Genomic DNA, 22,217 nt, shown 5'->3' on the forward strand with positions numbered 1-22,217 from the left:
GTGCAACATTGTAAGTTTGTTCCCAACACTCTTGTTAGTTCTCAGGTCCCAGTGCTCATATCCCTTTATACCTGCCAGTCTATTAGCTGTGCCTGCCTGCCTGTCATTCAGCCATGCCCATCTGCCTATCAGCCACTCCAGCCTGCACTTGCCAGCGTTCATCTTTACATCAACCACTGCTGTCTGCCCCCGTGGTTCCCTTGTTCTTACAGCACCTGCCTGTATCTACTGGACCTTCCTTTGGGTCACCCCAGCTACCCATTACTAGGGGGTCAGCTATCCAAGGTCAGTCCTGAAGTAGCACCTGGTTCACCTCCTTTGTCTCTCCTCGGATCATGGTATCGTGTGCTACTGTGCATCCAAGCATTCAGGGGAATTTGTAGTTATATTTCACGCTGCCGCAAGGAAGGATTCCAGGAGAGAGATGTCAAAGATTCACAGTGGTTTATTCAATGCGTTTAGGGGGTCTCATGCCCCCTTTCCAGAAGGGGGTATGAGACCCCCGAAACGCTTTGAATATAACTACAAATTCCCCTGAATGCGTGATTTCTTCTATTCGTTGAGGACCTGTGGATCTGCAGCAGCCGCCAGCCTTTATGCTTTTTCTCATCCTAACCAGGTGAGAAAATTTCTTGTTTTAATCTCTCCTTGTAACGTGGATAAGACCCTATTGCGCTTTTCTGTCTCCTTTTCTTTGCAATACTGTGCATCCAAGGTCAGATTGGGTGAGGGTCCTAGTTACACCCCTCCAGTCTTTTCTTGGGCCCCAGCACTGTGGATCCACCATCCAGCCCGTTACAAGCTCCAACACCACTCACTCTGCTCAGCACTCCTAACTTGTTTTTATCTCTGCACATCTAGATGCAACTTAAATATTTAAGTGTGATTGTGCAATATGTTAGCATTTTGGACTTTTAAAACATACTTTACACCATTATTTTAGGTAATTGTAGCTAAAATATTAATAAATCAATCATTTTAATCTACCCATCTACATTATTTGCAAAGCATAGTACATATTTTAAAATGGAGGCATCAACTCATTAAGTATCATAGTAGAGCAAATAAATCTGCACTGAATTTGACATTACACAATATACTGTATAATGAACTATAAGCTGCTTCTATTGTTATTCTGTATTATAAATATATTTACCTGGAAGCAGTGATCCCCTGAGAAATCCAATAGAATTTGATACTTCTTTGTACTCTGGGACTGAATTAATACTTAGTGTGACTGTTACTTCATCTTAAAAACAAACACAGAAAATCACCCAATTATAAGTATATGATTAGATACGCACATTATTTTAGACTTAAAAAGCAATGTAACAAAAATTAAAGACATGAAATGCAATTCATAAATATACAGTATAACTAATTCTTTAGTCTGCTAAGGTATCCAATTCACATTATTTATTTAGCACCTACTATACATTGATATATAATTAAATCTTTACAAATTCTGTGCATTTGAGAAACAAATTTTAGTTAGATTAAAAATGTGGTAACATTCTTTATTACTAAGATATCTTTGGATATTAATTCTGAATTTATTCACTATCACAAGAACATGGGGAATGTTTACATATAATATGAAGATGTGTTTTCTTGTATAATCAACCATTCCCTAGAAGGTATGTATGTAAAGTAATCAAATTCATTTAACACTTTACTGAAATATAAAATAGAAGTTCACACACCTATGCATGGAATCACCTAACAAATGCAGCAAAACAGGTTCTCTGAAAAATTACAAGGAACTAGTTCGAAACTTGGCATTTTAAAACTTGTATTTATTGTAGTACATATAAAAACATGTGCAAGTCAAACCATTCAGTGCACAAATCTAACGGGTACAAATCCGTAGAAAGCAATAGTTAAGATTGACATGATGAAACCCTTGATGACTGCCAATACGCCTTTTAACAGCGGCAATTAAGTGTACTTATGCTTCAGTGCCACTTTTTAATGGCACTAAAAAATAACTGTATGGTGCCCCCTCAGAGTTGGAATGTCTCCAGTGTCTCAGCTACTGGGGGTATCTGATACTCCAGAGAACATGATTCGAGTCGGTTTAAATCAACCCCAGTATTGCAATCACTGTTATTAACAGAATAATAGTGACCACAAAAAAAGTCAGATTTTCCATTTAATTTCTCTCTCCTTTGATGTGGGGCTAAAGTTAGGGTCGCGCTAAAGTTAGGGTTGGGCTAAAGTTAAAGTTAGGGTTGGGCTAGTGCTACGGTTTTTTAGGTGGTCCCTAAAAAATTGGTTTTGTAAATTTTGTTGGAAAAATTAGAAATCGCTGGTCATCTTTTAACCCTTATAATGTCCTAACAAAGCAAATTATGTTTCCAAAATTGTGCTGATGTAAAGTTGACATATGGGAAATGTTATTTATTAACTATTTTGTGTGACACCGCTCTCTGATTTAAGGGTACAAAAATTAAAAGTTTGAAAATTGCTAAATTTTCAAAATTTATGCCAAATTTCATTTTTTCAAAAATATCAAATAAATTTTACCACTAACATGAAGTGCAATATGTCACGAAAAAAACAGTCTCAGAATCAGTGGGATATGTTGAAGCATTTTAGAGCTATCTAATATATAAAGCTCAAAGTGTGTATGTATGTATGTATGTATGTGTGTGTGTATGTGTGTGTGTGTGTGTGTGTGTATGTCCGGGATAGGCATCCGCACCGTTTCAGCTACAGCCACAAAATTTGGCACAGTCACATGTCTGGACCCTGAGAGCGTCCTAAGCTAAGTTGTGAGGTGAAATTTTAACCCCGCGCGTTCCAATTCACCAAACAATTTTGCCCCTATCTACATACTGGGAAAAAGTGTGTGCATGTCAAGCCTCGCCCCTCATTATGATGTCATAATGCCCATATCTACATAATGGGGAAACAGTGTTTGCGTATCGAGCCCCGCCCCTCATTATGATGTCATAATGTCCATATCTACATAATGGGGAAACAGTGTGTGCGTATCAAGCCCCGCCCCTCATTATGTCACAATGGTTGGCATGGCGACGCTGATGTCATCATAGGTTGCAAGCCCCGCCGCTCATTATGATGTCATAATGGTTGACTATGAGATGGAGGATGTGTGATGGGTATATGGGCACTGGCCTATGGTATGTAGGATATGTATGATGGGTATATGGGCACGGGACTATGGGATGGAGGATGTGTGATGGGTACATGGACACGGGACTATGGGATAGAGGATATGTATGATGGGTATATGGGCACAGGACTATGGGATGGAGGATATGTATGATGGGTATATGGGCATTGGACTATGAGATGAAGGATGTGTGATGGGTATATGGGCATGGGACTATGGGATGGAGGATATGTATGATAGGTATATGGGCACTCGACTATGAGATGAAGGATGTATGATGGGTATATGGGCACTCGACTATGGGATGGCGAATATGTATGATGGGTATATGGGCATGGGACTATGGGTTGGAGAATATGTTTGATAGGTATATGGGCATGGGACTATGGGATGGAGAATATGTATGATGGGTATATGGGCATGGGACTATGGGATGGAGGATGTGTGATGGGTATATGGGCACTCGACTATGGGATGGAGCATATGTATGATGGGTATATGGGCACGGGCCTATGAGATCGTGGATATGTATGATGGGTATATGGGTACAGGACTATGAGATGGAGGATAATTATAATTTGTTATAACTAACCACAGTTAGTTACTATGCCCGGGCAGCGCTGGGCTCTTCAGCTAGTAATTTCATAAAGTGACAGTGGTCAGAATTGTAAAAATTGGCTTGGTCAGTAAGTACCAAATTGGCTCTGTCACTAAGGGGTTAAAACCAGTTTGCGTTAAACTTGTACAGTGCTTACTAATACCTTGTTTATGAATAAGAACTGTACAGGTGTGAACCATGTCTAACTTTTCTGCTGCCTTCCTGATGAACTAAATGGCTTGAGTTGCATATGTTTTTATGTAGACTACAATAAAGACAATTTTTAACATGCTGGATTAGTTTTTAGTCATATGTAATTATTCTGGGAACATATTTTGCTATTTTATTGCAATAAGATTAATATAAAAACACCAATTTAATTCAGTGAAGTACAGAAAAAGGAAGGATCATATGGACTCAGAAGATGGAAATAAATATCAGTCAGCGCAGCAAACTTATGAAATTCTACTTTATCATATACAGACTTATGCCGAAATGCAGTTGTTCCTCTCCACTTCTAAAAGTCAAAACTATATTATAAACAGCATAAAACGCATCCAGTCTTTTGTAATAGCTTCCTTTATGATTAGATTTCAATCTTTTACATTAACCTCAAAATGTATTCTTAGAGTCAATATTTAATTTCAGAGAACCAATATTCATCGCAATCACTTTGGTACAAACAGTCCAATTTCTCAAGGTTACAGCAGGCATGTGAAAGCAGGGGCACAGAGCCTCTGCACCAGATTGGACACTGAGATGTCATTCAAAGTAATGACAGCTTCAGCACGCCTCTGTACTAGATTGGACGGCTGAGCCATCGGTAACTGTATGCCAGATACAATGAGGGGTGGAAACATGACAATAACCTTAAAAAGCTCTGTTGCTGGTGGGTACATGCACAAAAATGTGCAAAAAGCCAGCATTAGTGCTGTTGCATGTACAGTTGCTAAATTGGACTAGTAAAACAGTATGAAAAAAATAAAAATTGGTAATTTTTTTTTTAAAGACAGGCAGCTACAAGATCCTCTGTTGCAAAATCTACTCTCTCAACTTGTCTTTGAACTGCAAAGTGCACTACACCAGAGACATCTGGAGCAAGAACTATAGGTAGGGCCAAAACCTGAGTTTTGTGGCCCATTGGGTGAATGTTTAGAGAGTCATCATTGCATCACTGCAACGGGGAAAGGTGGTGAATAGAGTTGAGCGATACCGTCCGATACTTCAAAGTATCGTATCGGATGGTATCGGCCGATCTTTAAAAAAAGTATCGGTATCGCCGATTCCGATACCGGAAGTCCCATTCAAGTCTATGGGACTTCCGGTATCGGAATAAGAAAAACCCTTTCCTGCCCTTGTACAGCCTCTCTGGGGTCTGTACGGGCCTTTCGGGGGGCTGTGCCGGCCTGCCAGGGGGTCTGTGCAGGCTCCGGTGGTCTGTGCCGGCCTGCCGGTGGGCTGTGCAGGCTCCGGTGGGCTGTGCCGGCCTGCCGGGGGGCTGTGCCGGCCTGCCGGGGGGCTGTGCAGGCTCCGGGGGGCTGTGCAGGCTCCGGGGGGCTGTGCCGGCCTGCCGGGGGGCTGTGCCGGCCTGCCGGGGGGCTGTGCAGGCTCCGGGGGGCTGTGCCGGCCTGCCGGGGGGCTGTGCCGGCCTGCCGGGGGGCTGTGCAGGCTTCGGGGGTCTGTGCAGGCATCGTCCGATGGGACTACAAGTCCCATCGGGCGATGCCTGCTACCATGACAGTGATTGACACATTAGCCAATGATGGGACAGTAGTAGTCCCATCATCCGGCTAATGTGTTAAATGTAAAAAAAAAAAAAAAAAAAAAAATTACATGCTACATACATACAACATGCATACTACATACATGCTACATTCATACTACATACTACATACATGCTACATTCATACTACATAAATACTACATGCAACATACATACTACATATATACTACATACATACTACATATATACTACATGCATGCTACATACATACTACATGCTACATACTACATACATACTACATGCATGCTACATACATACTACATGCTACATACATACTACATATATACTACATGCATGCTACATACATACTGCATGCTACATACATACTACATATATACTACATGCATGCTACATTCATACTACATGCTACATACATACCACATACATACTACATGCATGCTACATGCTACATACATACTACATATATACTACATGCATGCTACATACATACTACATATATACTACATGCATGCTACATACATACTGCATGCTACATGCATGCTACATACATACTACATACATACATACCACATATATACTACATACATACAATACATTCATACAATACATACATAGACATACAGTACATATAACATAGAGTAACATACTTACCAATACTTGTCACATTGTTCCCCGAAGCCATTGTCGTCTACGGAATAAATATTAACATAACAAACCACAAAAATACTCACCCACGATCCGAAGCAGTCCACGAGTGTGTCCCACGACGATCTTGGGTAGAGAACTGCAGCATCAGATGATGCTGCCGTTCTCTACGGGCTGCAGGAATCCAATGACGGAAGGTAGGTATCCTTCCGCACTGTATTCCTCCGCCACTTAAAAAAAAAAAAGTCCCTAGTCTCACTTTATGCCATTGCTGTGTGGGAATTTCCCACGCAGCAATGGCATAAAGTGAGACTAGGGACTTTTTTTTTTTTTTAAGTGGCGGAGGAATACAGTGCGGAAGGATACCTACCTTCCGTCATTGGATTCCTGCAGCCCGTAGAGAACGGCAGCATCATCTGATGCTGCAGTTCTCTACCCAAGATCGTCGTGGGACACACTCGTGGACTGCTTCGGATCGTGGGTGAGTATTTTTGTGGTTTGTTATGTTAATATTTATTCCGTAGACGACAATGGCTTCGGGGAACAATGTGACAAGTATTGGTAAGTATGTTACTCTATGTTATATGTACTGTATGTCTATGTATGTATTGTATGAATGTATTGTATGTATGTAGTATATATGTGGTATGTATGTAGTATGTATGTAGTATGTATGTAGCATGCAGTATGTATGTAGCATGCATGTAGTATATATGTAGTATGTATGTAGCATGCATGTAGTATATATGTAGTATGTATGTAGCATGTATGTATGTGGTATGTATGTAGCATGTAGTATGTATGTGGTATGTATGTAGCATGTAGTATGTATGTAGCATGCATGTAGTATATATGTAGTATGTATGTATGTATGTAGCATGTAGTATGTATGTAGCATGCATGTAGTATGTAGCATGCATGTAGTATATATGTAGTATGTATGTAGCATGCATGTAGTATATATGTAGTATGTATGTAGCATGTATGTATGTGGTATGTATGTAGCATGTAGTATGTATGTAGCATGCATGTAGTATATATGTAGTATGTAGTATGTATGTGGTATGTATGTAGCATGCAGTATGTATGTAGCATGTATGTACTATGTATGTAGTATATATGTAGTATGTATGTAGCATGTAGTATGTATGTAGCATGCATGTAGTATGTATGTAGTATGTATGTAGCATGCAGTATGTATGTAGCATGTAGTATGTATGTAGCATGCATGTAGTATGTATGTAGTATTTTTTTTTTTTTTTTTTTTTTTAACATTTAACACATTAGCCGGATGATGGAACTACTACTGTCCCATCATTGGCTAATGTGTCAATCACTGTCATGGTAGCAGGCATCGCCCGATGGGACTTGTAGTCCCATCGGACGATGCCTGCACAGACCCCCGAAGCCTGCACAGACCACCGGCAGGCCGGCACAGCCCCCCGGCAGGCCGGCACAGCCCCCCGGAGCCTGCACAGCCCCCCGGCAGGCCGGCACAGCCCCCCGGCAGGCCGGCACAGCCCCCCGGAGCCTGCACAGCCCCCCGGCAGGCCGGCACAGCCCCCCGGCAGGCCGGCACAGACCCCCACAGGGTGCACAGACCACCGGCAGGCCGGCACAGCCCCCCGGCAGGCCGGTACAGACCCCGGGCAGTCCACACAGCCCCCCCGGCAGGCCGGCACAGCCCCCCGGCAGGCCGGCAGAGACCCCCGGAAGGCCCGAAATGACGGCGCATCATGATGCGCACACACCGCGCATCATGATGACGTCAGTCTGTCAATCAACTTTGAACTTCCGATTCCGATGCCGAATTCCGATATTGAAAAAATATCGGAAGTCGGTATCGGAATTCCGATACAGCAAGTATCGGCCGATACCCGATACTTGCGGTATCGGAATGCTCAACACTAGTGGTGAAGCCTCTGCGATTGGGATGTTCATCTTTTTATCACCGCCATTCAGGGGTTATGTGTTCCCTATTTCTTCATTGCATTTTCTTTAATGGGCTTGACCATATCTATATCAGCAATAGGACACAGCAATAATTACAAACACCACCCACATTATTTTCATTCATACAAGGAGAAGCACTATAAAGCAATTCTACAGCTTGAAGGCATTGATAACAAAAACCACAGTTGACAAATTGCTACTATGCATCAATAAGCAAATCTCATGATGACGTTCTGTTCATCAATTTATGCTGGGAATAGTCATAGTTGACAATGTCCAGAGTAATTTGGCTGTTTTACAGAAGGGTAAAGTACCTCACACTCCTTCCAAGGGACATGTCCTGAAATTAATTGTCCAATATTTCTTTAAGAAATATATCTGCTTGTGGAAGATAATGGCAATAGCATTTATTTTTTCTGCTCATTTCAACTGTTCTTACGTGGTAAAGCACTCCCTCCTGGTTTTGCAAAAAACAGAATCTGCCTGATTTGCGATGTTGCAAAATCCAGGAATTTTATACTGCATATTTTGGAGAGTTTGCATGAGTAATGTAAAGCAGTAATGGACAAAAGTGAAGAAAAGACAGGTTTTACTTACTGAAGCCCTTTGAAGAATCTGCAAAATATTTCAAAAGGAACAAACGCAGCATCAACAATGTCATACCCCTCTTATTTTGCTCTCTCAAGAATTAAACATGGGATCAAGAAATGTGCACAAGATCATCAAGATCCTATAACTGTTTTGGACCACCAAGGTCCACGTTACATACATCAGGATCTGAACAAGATGAAAGAGAGGTGGAGGGGAATAGAGAGGAGGAAAAGCAGGTAGATTTGGAAGGGGAAATTGAGTTGATATGGGCATGGGATGAGGCTGATAGTTACAATGAAAAATGTTATGTTAATGGTTACTCTTGTAGTGATGTAGCGAAAATAAACCAAAAAGAGCTTCAGTCATGTTGGTGAGGATGGCAAGCTGTGTGGTGGAATACTTGTGCGATTACTATTGGTGAACCATGTTTTTATACTCTTGCTATAAAAGCAAAATGGGGGAAATTTTAAGTCTTCTAAAAGGATATCCATATTGCTGTATTACTAGGCTACGCTGTATTCCCTTGCTTGGCAAATCATTTGCCGAGTGGAAATCTGCTGATCACAAGCCTATAAAGCAGACACTTCTCTGATCCCCACAAAGCCAGTGCATATAATACAAGTAGCAAAAGCAGCAGCAAAACCTACATTATATTTGACATGATGGACCAGATGTTTTGTATGTCCTATGCATCAAATTGCTACACTTGGTTCGGAAAACATACTCTCCTGAAGATTTTATTTTTTATGCAATTGGATTTTATTGATCATCTCTTGTGCATGTACTAACCAAGAATTAAATTAGACAGCACCTGTGGGACACCATTATTTTAGTTTTGGATAGGTCCACAATACCTGACAGATGGGCAAGCAACCTGGAAGACATCTATAGACGGAATATCACCAACGCTGCTTACTTCCAATTGCAGAACTCAATAATGCCAGAGCAACTTTTCAACTTTAATAAAGGACAATTTTAATAATTATAAACTGCTGTCAATATTAAAAACCTATGAAATGTTTAATTATTTTTTGTCTCCTGAAATTTTAGGACAAGAACTGTAGTAGACAGAAATTATTAAGTCAAAGTCCTGTCACACATGAGTAAACTAGCATCCCTCAATACTGCATATTGACAATAAAAAAACTTAAATCCATGTCTGTATTCTTTCACTCTGCTTCAGTCACCAGGAGAAGCAACCACTTTGTTGCAGGTGACAGTAAAGTGGATTGGTTTGATATTCTTAGAATAGTCATAACAATTAGGCAGGAAGGGATCCACTAAAAAAAAATCAAACTGAAGGTTCTTTCCACTATGGTAGGACATAAGTTCATTGTTGCTTAAGAAATTATTCAGGTCATTAATCAAGAATCTTTCAGTTTGATGCTTCACCTTTCCCTCTGGTTACCCAATGAGCTCTACAAGTCCCTGTTTAAAGCATTCCATTTCCCAGTGTGCCCTGTTCATAATCCCCCTCCACCTGTATTGGTAGAGAAATTTTGAAGTATAGCATACTAAAGATCATTGAATCATGAGCTATGGGAGCGTTTCTTGTACATTGGAAAAGTTTTGCACAAAAGGAAAGACTTTTGGTTTGGGCTAGTAAAAGCAATGGTGGCAAACTTATCGGGAGGTTCCATTGATCTTTTCCAGCTAAGTCTGGTTTTAGTGGGCTCATTTTGAAAAGGGGACAACATTACATCAATGTCTGTAGTCGCTCCCTCTGCTGTAGTCGCTAGGTGCAGAACTTTTGGCTGATATTCTGGTACTAGTGATGCCATCCAGGGAAGGAGCTTAAGGATAAATTTGTAAACTTGGTCATCTATTAACTCCCTTCTGTGGGTGTTGTGCAGGGCTCACACTATTTAAACCTTAGCTAACTATCTCTAGTTGCCAGATATAAGTTCCATTCATCTTAAAAAAAAGTCTCTGGAACCCAATATAACATAAAGATGAGCACAAAAGCAGTCTGCACTGTCACTCAACCAGTGGTTTGTGCAAGCATAGAAAGACCTTCACAACATTTAGTCATATCTTTCAAAACAGCCTCTCCTGCTGTGTTTCACCAGCAACTAGTGAGATCTTCACCACTAAGGCCAGTCACACAGTTTAAGACATTGACCTAGAGCATGATAGTAATGCAAGTGATTCTCTAGATAGTTTGGATCTCTAGAATTGAATTCAGCCTTCAATTTATACTCAGTTTTTGATTCAACTTATTGTAAACCAAAAACAAATGTATAACAAGGAAAGGACTTACAGATCTCCTCTGTTTTGGGTCCACTCCTCACTTTGAGTTTAAAAAACACATGAAAAATAAGAATTCAACTTTATCTGACATTTCTTTTGTATATAAGTAGCTTAATTGCATAACTGATTTGCATTTATCACATGGCTATTTTCTTCCTAGTTCACTGAAACACCCCAATCCTACTCAAATGGCCACTGTAAAATGTGAATGACCAAACAGAACGTGCAATAAATAATTCCTACCCATACTCTCGTATTTACATCAGATAAGGTATCTGCATCAAAATTTCTTGCTGAAGTACAATGTGTTTTGCAGCTCTTTATAAAACATTGGGGAAATTTATCAAACTCAGAAAAGTGAAACAGTTGCTAATGGCAATCAGATTATAAATGATGCCAACTGAGAGAAAACTCGCTACAGGACAGAAACAATGTAAATTTCAGTCATTTTTTTTTCTTGTCTGGAACTCAAGAACACAGAAAATAGTTTCTAAACAAAATATAGGAATTAGCATGACATGTAAATTGCAGAACAATGCTTTTATATTGTTTATGAAAACTGTTATGTAGTAAATTATATGCATGTATTACTAAAGTTGAGTAAACCACTTCATTCTATGAGATATGGTGACAGCACAGCAAAAATCTCAATATTGTGTAAACTATTCTTTTTTGTTACTTTTCTGTTTTTTTTCTATAGGAAAACATTTAAAGCAGAAAATAGTCTTCATTTTCTCTATTAGATTTTGGATTGAATGGTGTATAGCATAGTCATAATGCATAGTACTACATTACTACATTAGTACTACAATCATACTGATTCTGTCTTTCTAACTGGCTATATTTTAAAAGTACGTCTGACTGTTATAAAGATCAAGTATCAACAAAGATAAGAAATCTCAATGCTACTTTGTCTCCAGAAGCTCCCATACAGCTTTTGCAAGAGACAGTGGGGTTGACTATAAGAGGTTAATAATAACACTGATAATTCTCACCAAAACAACAAGTTAATTTTAATTGTGCTGGAGATACTCGAAGTTGCTCAAAACCCTCGTTGGTTTGAAAGATGATACATAAAACCATGTAAAGATCAATTACCTTCTCAATTAAATTATGTTCTGTAATAGAAATACTTTCTATTCCTTTAGAAAAAGTATGCTGCTAATAAAGTGTGCTTGAACATTCTGTGTTCTTTTTCAAAGTGTAAACATACAAAGCATTGCTGGATCATTAAAGGCAAATTAGATTAATAGCGAGTTATAGAAAGTCCAATTCATAAAGATGTTTCCAACTGTTTTCCAGTTTAAAACTGCTTGAAATGTAGCCAACTTTTTGTTCATCTCATATCTAAGTAATTATTTGGGGACTTTTACATTTAGAAAAGTGGATAGAGCTTAGCTGGGATAGGCATGATCATTCATGTTCAAGAAATGTATTAAAATTTGAAAACAAAATGGCACAATAATTAAAATAATACACACATGGTCAAAATTGTTGGCACCCCTCGTTTAATGACAGAAAAACCCACAATCATCACAGATATAACTTGAATCTAACAAAAGTAAGAAGAAATAAAAAAAATCTATGAAAATGAGCAAATGAAACACAGAATTAAAAAAAACTCATGAAATAGGCCTGGACAGAAATGATGGTACCCTTAGATTAATATTTTGTTGCACAACCTTTTGAGGCAATCACTGCAATCAAACGATTCATGTAACTGTCAAAGTGACTTCTGCACCTCTTGACAGGTATTTTGACCCACTCCTCAAGATCACACTGCTCCAAGTTGTCTCATATTTGAAGATTGCATTTTCCAGACGGCATGTTTCAGCTCTTTCCAAAGATGCTCAATAGAATTTAGGTCACGGCTCATAAAAGGCCATTTCAGAATAGTTCAATGTTTTCCTCTTAGCCATTCTTGGGTGTTTTTAGCTGTGTGTTTTCGGTCATTATCCTATTGCAAGACCTATGACCTGCAACTGAAACCAAGCTTTCTGACACTGGGCAGAACATTTCTAGAATCCCTTGATAGTCTTGAGATGTAATTGTACCTTGCACAGATTCTAAACACCCTGTGCCAGATGCTGCAAAGCAGACTCAAAACAAAACAGAGCCTCCTCCATGTTTCACTGTAGGGACAGTGTTCTTTGCTTGATATGCTTCATTTTTCTATCTGTGAACATATTGCTGATGTGCCTTTTTTCCCAACTGTCCATAGGACATTCTCCCAGAAGCTTTTTGACTTGTCAACATGTAGTTTGGCAAATTCCAGTCTGGCTTTTTATGATTTTTTTCAACAATGGTGCCCTCCTTGGTCGCCTCCTATGAAGTCAACTTTGGCTCATACAACGACGGATGGTGCGATCTGACACTGATGTTCCTTGAGCCTGAAGCTCACCTTTAATCTGTTCAGAAGTTTTTATGGGTTCTTTTGTTACCATTCGTATTATCTGTCTCTTTGATTTGTCATCAATTTTTCTCCAGCGGCCATGACCAGGGAGGGTGGCTACAGTCTCATGGAGCTTAAATTTCTGAATAATATGTGCAACTATAATCACAGGAACATCAAGCTGCTTGGAGATGATCTTATAACTTTTACCTTTAACATGTTTGTCTATATTTTTCTTTCTAATCTCCTGAGACAACTCTTTCCTTTGCTTCCTCTGGTCCATGTTGAGTGTGATAAACACCATATCACCAAACAGCAGAGTGAGTGTGTGTAGCCCACTCACTGGTTTCAAGATTTTAGACAACTGTTAGGCTAATTATTGGACACACCTTGATTTAACATGTCCCTTTTTTAACATGTCTCTTTTGTCACATTATTTTCAGGGGAACAATCATTTCTGTCCTGGCCTATTTCATGAGTTATATTTTTTTTAAAAATTCTGTGGAAGCATGGTTGAAAGTCAATGTCTCATTTCCAATTGTTGATTTTCATAGATTTTTTTTTATTTATTATTACTTTTGTCAGATTCAAGTTATTTCTGTGACCATTGATTTAATGTCATTATACGGGGTACCAACAATTTTGCCAATTGTGTAATATGTAATAATATGTAATATTTATAACAGAAATGTATCCATCTCTGATTGAAATACTTTTCTTGCAGTAGTGCTCAGCAGTTGTAGGAGGCATGAAATTGATTTAGAGGAACACAATTCTTACACCATCACAGAGTTTATCAATGATTGAGCACAAAAACACAAGCTTTGAAAAATTGTTGCCAAAGTATTAAGACAGCATTTACCCAAACTAGTCAAAGGATGGACACATTTTTCTAGAAGACAACTAGATAGAAGGATGCAATGGTAGAAAGGCTTTCTGAAGGCTTATGAAAGTGAACCACCCTCTACAACCTATCCGTGCCCAATTAGAGAAAATAAATGGGGGTTGTCAATTCAATATATTGATTATGGATTAAAATAAATAAAATCTCCTCTTTCAAGCAAGTTTTCTCTTACGACCTTGCTGATAGTTTCCTGGTTTCCAGCTGGTGTTTGTTCGGAGACTGTTAAATAGGCAAGCTCATATTTCTGTTACCATAAATGTACAATGTGTTGGCTAGTATTCTCACCAAAAATCAAACACCTATTTGTTATCCCTAATTTAAAATGCTTCACTTTTATTCTTCTCTATTTATATCATTATTTTGTTGCTTTACCTTTCTCACAAAAATCAACCTCTTTATCATCTAGAGAATGAGTGCCCTAAGGCACAGACCTAGAAACATTACAGATGTTTTTCCTAGTAGAGAGCTGAGATCAAATTAAAGACTACATAAAGATAGATCTCTGTAGAGAGAAAGAAATAAATGTATGCTGGAGGCATTAGCAGGGAGAGCCCAGGGCTTTAATTCTAGTAATTCCAGCAGAAATGATTCAATCATTGTCCAACAATGTTAATAAACCTTTTCCTGGTTTTACAGTATGTTTGTACATAGTGATTACTGTACTATAAATTCAAATAAGTTTATATTAGTGCACTACTATTGTGCCACATGGAAAATAATAAGCATATCACCAAGTGCATTTGAGGCAACTGTTGGCCTACTAAAATTGTAAGTTTTTTTTAAATGTAAAACTTTTCAAATTAAATTTACAATAGACAAATTTTAGTTTCTTTATGCAACAATCATGTGAATAACTACGACAACCAAAGATGCTGCAATTTTTAAGGCACTTTTCAATTTCCTTCACCAAAACCGAGAGTAAAACTATAACGTTGTTCGCTTAAATATGCTAATAGTAATTAATTAGTATCCATAACAAAAAAGTTTTTAACAGTTCAAAAGAGCATTTTCTGACCTGTATGAAGCATTAGCTTTGACTAATTAAAAAAACATGGAATTAACAAAAAATTGAAGAAAGAGGAAAATAGTAAAAAAACTCAATATGAAAATACATGTGGCAAACAATAATGTTGGTTATTTTGATTGAGTGGTGTATAAATTTTGGTGCTAGTATAAACAGAAAAGAAAGGTTACAAAAGGAAAGCATACAGTTAGAGTAAGGGTATATGAGGATTTCTCCTGGAAACTGCCATAAAGAGTACCACAAAAGCACCACATAAAATGAAACTAAGGCACAGCAATGTCAAAATGACATTACTTTGGACATGATTCATCTTATGTCCTAACTTTTAACCCCTTTACCCCCAAGGGTGGTTTGCATGTTAATGCCCGGGCCAATTTTTAAAATTCTGACCACTGTCCCTTTATGAGGTTATAACTCTGGAACGCTTCCATGGATCCTGGTGATTCTGACATTGTTTTCTTGTGACATATTGTACTTCATGTTAGTGGTAAAATTTAATTCATATAGCTTGCGTTTATTTGTGAAAAAAACGGAAATTTGGCAAACATTTTGAAAATTTCACAATTTTCCAACTTTTAATTTTTATGCCCTTAAATCACAGAGATATGGCACACAAAAAACTAAATAAACAACATTTCCCACATGTTTCCTTTACATCAGCACAATTTGAGAACCACATTTTTTTTCTTAGGAAGTTATAAGGGTTAAAATTTGACCAGCGATTTCTCATTTTTACAACACCATTTTATTTTTAAGGACCACATCACATTTGAAGTCACTTTGAGGGGTCTATATGATAGAAAATACCCAAAAACGACAACATTCTAAAAACTGCACCCCTCAAGGTGCTCAAAACCACATTCAAGAAGTTTATTAACCCTTCAGGTGCTTCACAGGAATTTTTTGAACGTTTAAAAAAAAATATGAACATTTGACTTTTTCACAAAAAATTATGTCAGGTCCAATTTTTTTATTTTAATAAAGGTAACAGGAGAAATTGGACTGCAAATGTTATTGTGCAATTTGTCCTGAGTACTGTTATGAGCTCATTTTCTGCTCCACCAGTTGAGAGTTCCCCTTCCGTTCTCGCTCTGGTGGTGACGGGAGGTAGTGAGGTTGGTTTAAGTGGTAGTGATCTGCCACCTGGTGAGGAAGACAATGATTGGATCTCTGGAGTATCAGACTGGATATAAGACAGCCAACACCCTATCCTGTTGCTGGTGATTCAGTCTGCTTCTCAGGTGTAGGACTCAGCTCTGTTCCAGTCTTTCAAGATAAGTTTGTTTTTTTGCTAACGTTCACACTTGCTCTTCTTGGTCTTTTCAGTTTTTTGTGTGGTCAGCCAGCCCGGCTGGGCTGTGCTGAATTTCCACTCTTATTTGCCAAATTGCCTTTTTTTTTGTCCCTGGTTAGATTGGCCTCTTTTTGCTATGTCTCAGAATATTTCAGAGTGCTGATATTGTTGGAGAAGTCTAGTGACTTCAGGGTTAATTTTGCTATCAGTTGTGTTGGATATTTTGTAGGGTTTTTTAGCAGACAGTGTCTTTCCTTTCCTGTCCTTTCTAGTTAGTTGGGCCCCATCATTTGCTCAGCCTATTTTCCTGCCTTTGTGTGTGCTTTCATCTTGTTTCACCGTCAATACATGTGGGGGGCTGTCTTTCCTTTGGGGTCTTCTCTGGGGCAGTTAGTTTTCCTCTTTTCCTGCTTTAGGCTTATGTACCTCTCTGGTTGTGACGAGACATCTAGGACCAACGTAGGAACGCTACACGACTGCTACTAGTTGTGTGGTTAGAATCAGGGATCTGCAGTCTGCATAGTTACCAACCTCTTTGGTTTTCTGAGACTTGGCTTGTGTTGTTTTTTATTTTCTCCTCGGCTACCCATTCATAACAGAGTATGCTGATACCTGATATGTGGGGGGGAACCAGAAAGCGCCTGATGTGCCAAAACAGTAGAAACCCCCCACAAATAACACCATTTTGGAAACTAGACCCCCCAAGGAACTTATCTAGATGTGTGGTGAGAACTTTGAACCCCCAAGCACTTCACAGAAGTTTACAACGTACAGCCGTACAATTAAAAAATCATATTTTTTCCACAAAAATGATCTTTTCACCCCCAATTATTATTTTCCCAAGGGTAACAGGACCCCAAAAGTTATTGTGCAATTTTTCCTGAGTATGCTGATACCCCATATATGGGGGTAAATGACTATTTGGGTGCATGGCAGAGCTCTGAAAGGAAGCAGCGCCAATTGACTTTTTTGGCTGGAATTGAGATCGGACCCCATGCTGCGTTTGGAAAGTCCCTGATGTGCCAAAACAGTAGAAACTCCCTGCAAATGACCCCATTTTGGAAACTAGACCCCCTAAGGAACTTATCTAGATGTGTGGTGAGCACTTTGAACCCCAAAGTGCTTCACAGAAGTTTATAATTCCCGGGCATGAAAATAAAAAAAAATCATATTTTTTCCACAAACATGATCTTTTAGTCCCCATTTTTTTTATTTTACCAAGGGTAACAGGAGAAATTGGACCCCAAAAGTTGCTGTCCAATTTGTCCTGAGTACGCTGACACCCCATATGTGGGAGAAAACTACTGTGTGGGCACATGTCGGGGCTCTGAAGGGAAGTAGTGACATTTTGGAATGCAGACTTTGATGGAATGGTCTGCGGTGTCATTTTGCCTTTGGAGAGCCCCTGATGTGCCTAAACTGTGGAAATCCCCCACATGTGACCGCATTTTGGAAACTAGACCCCCCAAGGAACTTATCTAGATGTGTGGTGAGCACTTTGAAGCCTCAAGTGCTTCACAGAAGTTTATAACGTAGAGCCATAAAAATAAAAAATCATATTTTTTTCCACAAGAATGATATTTTTCCCCCAATTTTTTATTTTCTTTTCCCAAGGGTAACAGGAGAAATTGGACCCCAAAATTTGTTATGCAATTTGTCCTGAGTAGGCTGATACCCCATATATGGGGGTAAACTACTGTTTGGGCGCATGGCAGAGCTTGGAAGGGAAGGAGCACCGTTTGACTTTTTGAATGCAGAATTGGTTGGAATTGAGATCAGACGCCATGTTGCGTTTGGTGAGCCCCTGATGTGCCCAAACAGTGGAAACCCCCCATTCTACCTTCAACCCTAACCCCAACATATTCCTAACCCTAATCTCAGCCCTAACCCTCGCCCTGACCCTAAGGGTGTGTGCAGACATTGAGGATTCTGCTGCAGATCTGCAGTGGATTTGGCGCTGCGAATTCGCAGCAGTTTCTGCTGCATTGTACTGTATCTTTATATTCAATGGCAAATGAAAAACACAGTGCACATGCTGCGGATTTGCTGCTGTTTTAAATCTGCAGCATGTCACTACTTTGTGCGGAATCCGCAGCGGTTTGACACCTGCTCCATTACCAGTTGTCAAAACGCAGGGGAAAATCACAGGCTAAACCGCACTAAATCCGCAGGTAAAATGCAGGTCATTTGACCTGCGGATTTACCTGCAGAGTAAGCCAAATCTGAGTGGTAAAATCTGCAGCAGAATCCGAATCATGTGCACACAGCCTTGCCCTAGCCCTAACCCTAGCCTTAACCCTAACCCTAATGGGAAAATGGAAATAAATACTTTTTTTAATTTTATAGTTTTTCAATAACTAAGGGGGTGATAAAGGGGTGTTTAATTTACTATTTTTATCGAGTTTTTATGTTTGGCAGCTGTCGCACGCTAAAAGAAGCATTTTATTTTAAAAAGAAGTTTTTGCATCACCACATTTTGAGAGCTTTAATTTTTCAGTATTTTGACCCTCATGTGAAGTCATATTTTTTACGGCACGAGTTGACGTTTTTATTGGTACCTTTTTCGGGCGCGTGACATTTCTTGATCGCTTTTAATTCTGATTTTTGGAATGCAGAATGAACAAAAACCAGCATTTCAAGAATTTCTTTTGGGGGGTGCATTTACACCGTTCCGCATGTGGTAAAATTGATAAAGCGGTTTTATTCTTCGGGTCAGTATGATTACAGCGATACCTCATTTATGTTGTTTTTTTATGCTTTAGCGCTTTTATGCAATCAAAGCAATTTTATATAAAAAATAATTATTTTTGCATCGCTTTATTCTGCGAGCTATAACTTTTTTATTTTTTCGCTGATGATGCTATATGGTGGCTTACTTTTTGCAGGACAAGATGACATTTTCAGTGATCCCACGTTTATTTATATTCGCCTTTTTGATTGCGCGTTATTGCACTTTTTGTTCAGCGGTATGATGATAAAGCATTGTTTTTTTGCTTCATTTTTTTCTTGATGGGGTTAACTAAAGGGGTTAACTAGTGGGACAGTTTTATAGGGCGGGTCATTATGGATGCAGCAATACTAAATATGTACATTTTTATTTTTATCTTTTTTTTATTTACAAAAAAAGAACTTATCTAGGATTTTTTTTAAATTTATTTGGGGATTTTTTGTAAATTATTTTTGCACTTGATTTTTTTTCTTTACTTTATTACATTATCCCAGGGGGAACATCATTATCTAGTGTCAGATCGCTGATCTGAAACTTCACACAGTGCTGTGTCAGATCAGCGATCTGACAGACGCTGCAGCAGGCTTCCTCATGCCTGCTCTCAGCAGGCACTGAGGAACCCGCCTCCCTGCAGGACCCTGAAGGCCCCCGTGGCCATTTTGGATCTGGGGGCCTGCAGGGAGGAGGAACCTCAGAGCGACGCAGCACATTGCACTGCTCCAGGGGTCACAGGGAAGCATGGAGGGAGCCCCCTCCCTGTGTGCTTCTCTCCTATGCCCCCTGTACACTGCGATCATGTTTGATCGCAGTGTGCCAGGGGTTAATGTGCCGGGGGCAGTCCGTGACCGCCCCTGACACATAATGCCTGGTGTCAGCTGTGATAATCTGCTGACACCCGGCTGCGATCAGTGGCGCTCCCCCCGTGAGTGCCGCTGATCGTGTTGGATGTAATAATCCATCCTTGGGACTTAGGTCCCAGGTCACATGGACGGAATATTACGTCCAATATAGGACAGGGGTTAAAGATGTCAGGCTTCAGAAATACTTTTCCCATGACGTATTTTTGTTTTTACATTTTAGTTTTTTGCTCCCCTTCTTCCCAGAACTTTAACTTTTTTACTTTGGGTTAATTCTTTTTTAGATTGATAGATTGGGCGATTCTGAATGCAGCGATACCAAACGTGTATATTTTATTTTTTTTACTGTTTTATTTTGAATGGGAAAAAAGAGGATGATTGACCTCATGGAGATCAACATCCAGCACTGCGGAGACACCATCACGTTTTTCTCAACGCAGTGATTCTAGAGCACTGCCCCCATCCCTTATGGGAAATATGTAAAACATGCAAAAACAGAAGCCGCGGAGACACCATCACATGTTTCTCAACGCAAGCAATGACTAGCCAGGTCTTTCACCGGGAAGGAACAACCACGGGAACGGCAGTCTCCAATGAAGGAAACCACCTATGCCAAAACATGGTATCCATCCACAGACAGCTGTTTCGGGGTATTTGCCCCTCATCAGTGTGGAGTAGGAAACTGGCTAGTAGGAGCAATGCCTAGTAGAAGACTGTGAAAAAAGAGGATGATTGACCTCTTGGAGATCAACATCCAACACTGCGGAGACACCATCACGTGTTTCTCAACGCAGTGATTCTAGAGCACTGCCCCCATCCCTTTTGGGAAATATGTAAAACATGCAAAAACAGAAGCCGCGGAGACAGCATCACATGTTTCTCAACGCAAGCAATGACTAGCCAGGTCTTTCCCCGGGAAGGAACAACCACGGGAAGGGCAGTCTCCAATGAAGGAAACCACCTATGCCAAAACATGGTATCCATCCACAGACAGCTGTTTCAGGGTATTTGCCCCTCATCAGTGTGGAGTAGGAAACTGGCTAGTAGGAGCAATGCCTAGTAGAAGACTGTGAAAAAAGAGGATAATTGACCTCATGGAGATCAACATCCAACACAGCGGAGACACCATCACGTGTTTCTCAACGCAGTGATTCTAGAGCACTTCCCCCATCCCTTATGGGAAATATGTAAAACATGCAAAAACAGAAGCCGCGGAGACACCATCACATGTTTCTCAACGCAAGCAATGACTAGCCAGGTCTTTCACCGGGAAGGAACAACCACAGGAAGGGCAGTCTCCAATGAAGGAAACCACCTATGCCAAAACATGGTATCCATCCACAGACAGCTGTTTCGGGGTATTTGCCCCTCATCAGTGTGGAGTGGGAAACTGGCTAGTAGGAGCAATGCCTAGTAGAAGACTGTGCTAATATCCCGAAACAGCTGTCTGTGGATGGATACCATGTTTTGGCATAGGTGGTTTCCTTCATTGGAGACTGCCCTTCCCGTGGTTGTTCCTTCCCGGTGAAAGACCTGGCTAGTCATTGCTTGCGTTGAGAAACATGTGATGGTGTCTCCGCGGCTTCTGTTTTTGCTTATTTTGAATGGGGTGAAAGGGGAGTGATTTGAACTTTTATATTTTATTTTTTTTACTTTCTGCATGCTTCAATAGTCTGCAAGGGAAACAAGAAACTGCAGTTGTCTGATTGCTTCTGCTACTTACAGGTGATGATCAGATCACCTCTGTGTAGCAGAAATGCTCACATGCTATGAGTGCCAACCACTGGGTGGTGCTCATAGCAATTCGGCAATGACATCAAAGGGAGATCACATCAAAGGGAGGGTTTCCAACATGGGTGTATTATTGCGCCCATCGTCGGAAAGTGGTTAATAATTGTTTATGATTATTATCCCATTTTTAGAAGCCATCCTCTTTTCAACTTCAGATTTTTTACAGATAGTGTTATGTTTGCATAAAGAATTTGTTGAAATTTAATTGAATCCATTCTTCCTTCTATCTGTGAAATGTTCCCCTTGCCATTGGCCAGCATTCTATTTTAACCTCATTGATTCACAGGACTTGTTTACAAAATGCATCAGG

At 39.8% G+C, this 22,217-nt stretch overlaps 1 protein-coding gene across 10 annotated transcripts in view; it reads right to left on the reverse strand.

The window, feature by feature from the left end:
- Positions 1-22,217, reverse strand: part of NAALADL2 (N-acetylated alpha-linked acidic dipeptidase like 2) — a 1,451,400-nt gene that overhangs the window by 428,225 nt on the left and 1,000,958 nt on the right. For all 10 annotated transcript variants that reach the window (XM_073578823.1, XM_073578822.1, XM_073578821.1 and 7 more), the window contains one exon: positions 1,157-1,249. In XM_073578823.1, the coding sequence (XP_073434924.1) occupies positions 1,157-1,249 (93 nt within the window). The remainder of the gene's footprint in view (positions 1-1,156; positions 1,250-22,217) is intronic.

Source organism: Dendrobates tinctorius, unplaced genomic scaffold (genome assembly GCF_039654945.1).
Source record: "Dendrobates tinctorius isolate UK_male_01 unplaced genomic scaffold, ASM3965494v1 ptg000060l, whole genome shotgun sequence".
NCBI classification, from domain to species: domain Eukaryota; kingdom Metazoa; phylum Chordata; class Amphibia; order Anura; family Dendrobatidae; genus Dendrobates; species Dendrobates tinctorius.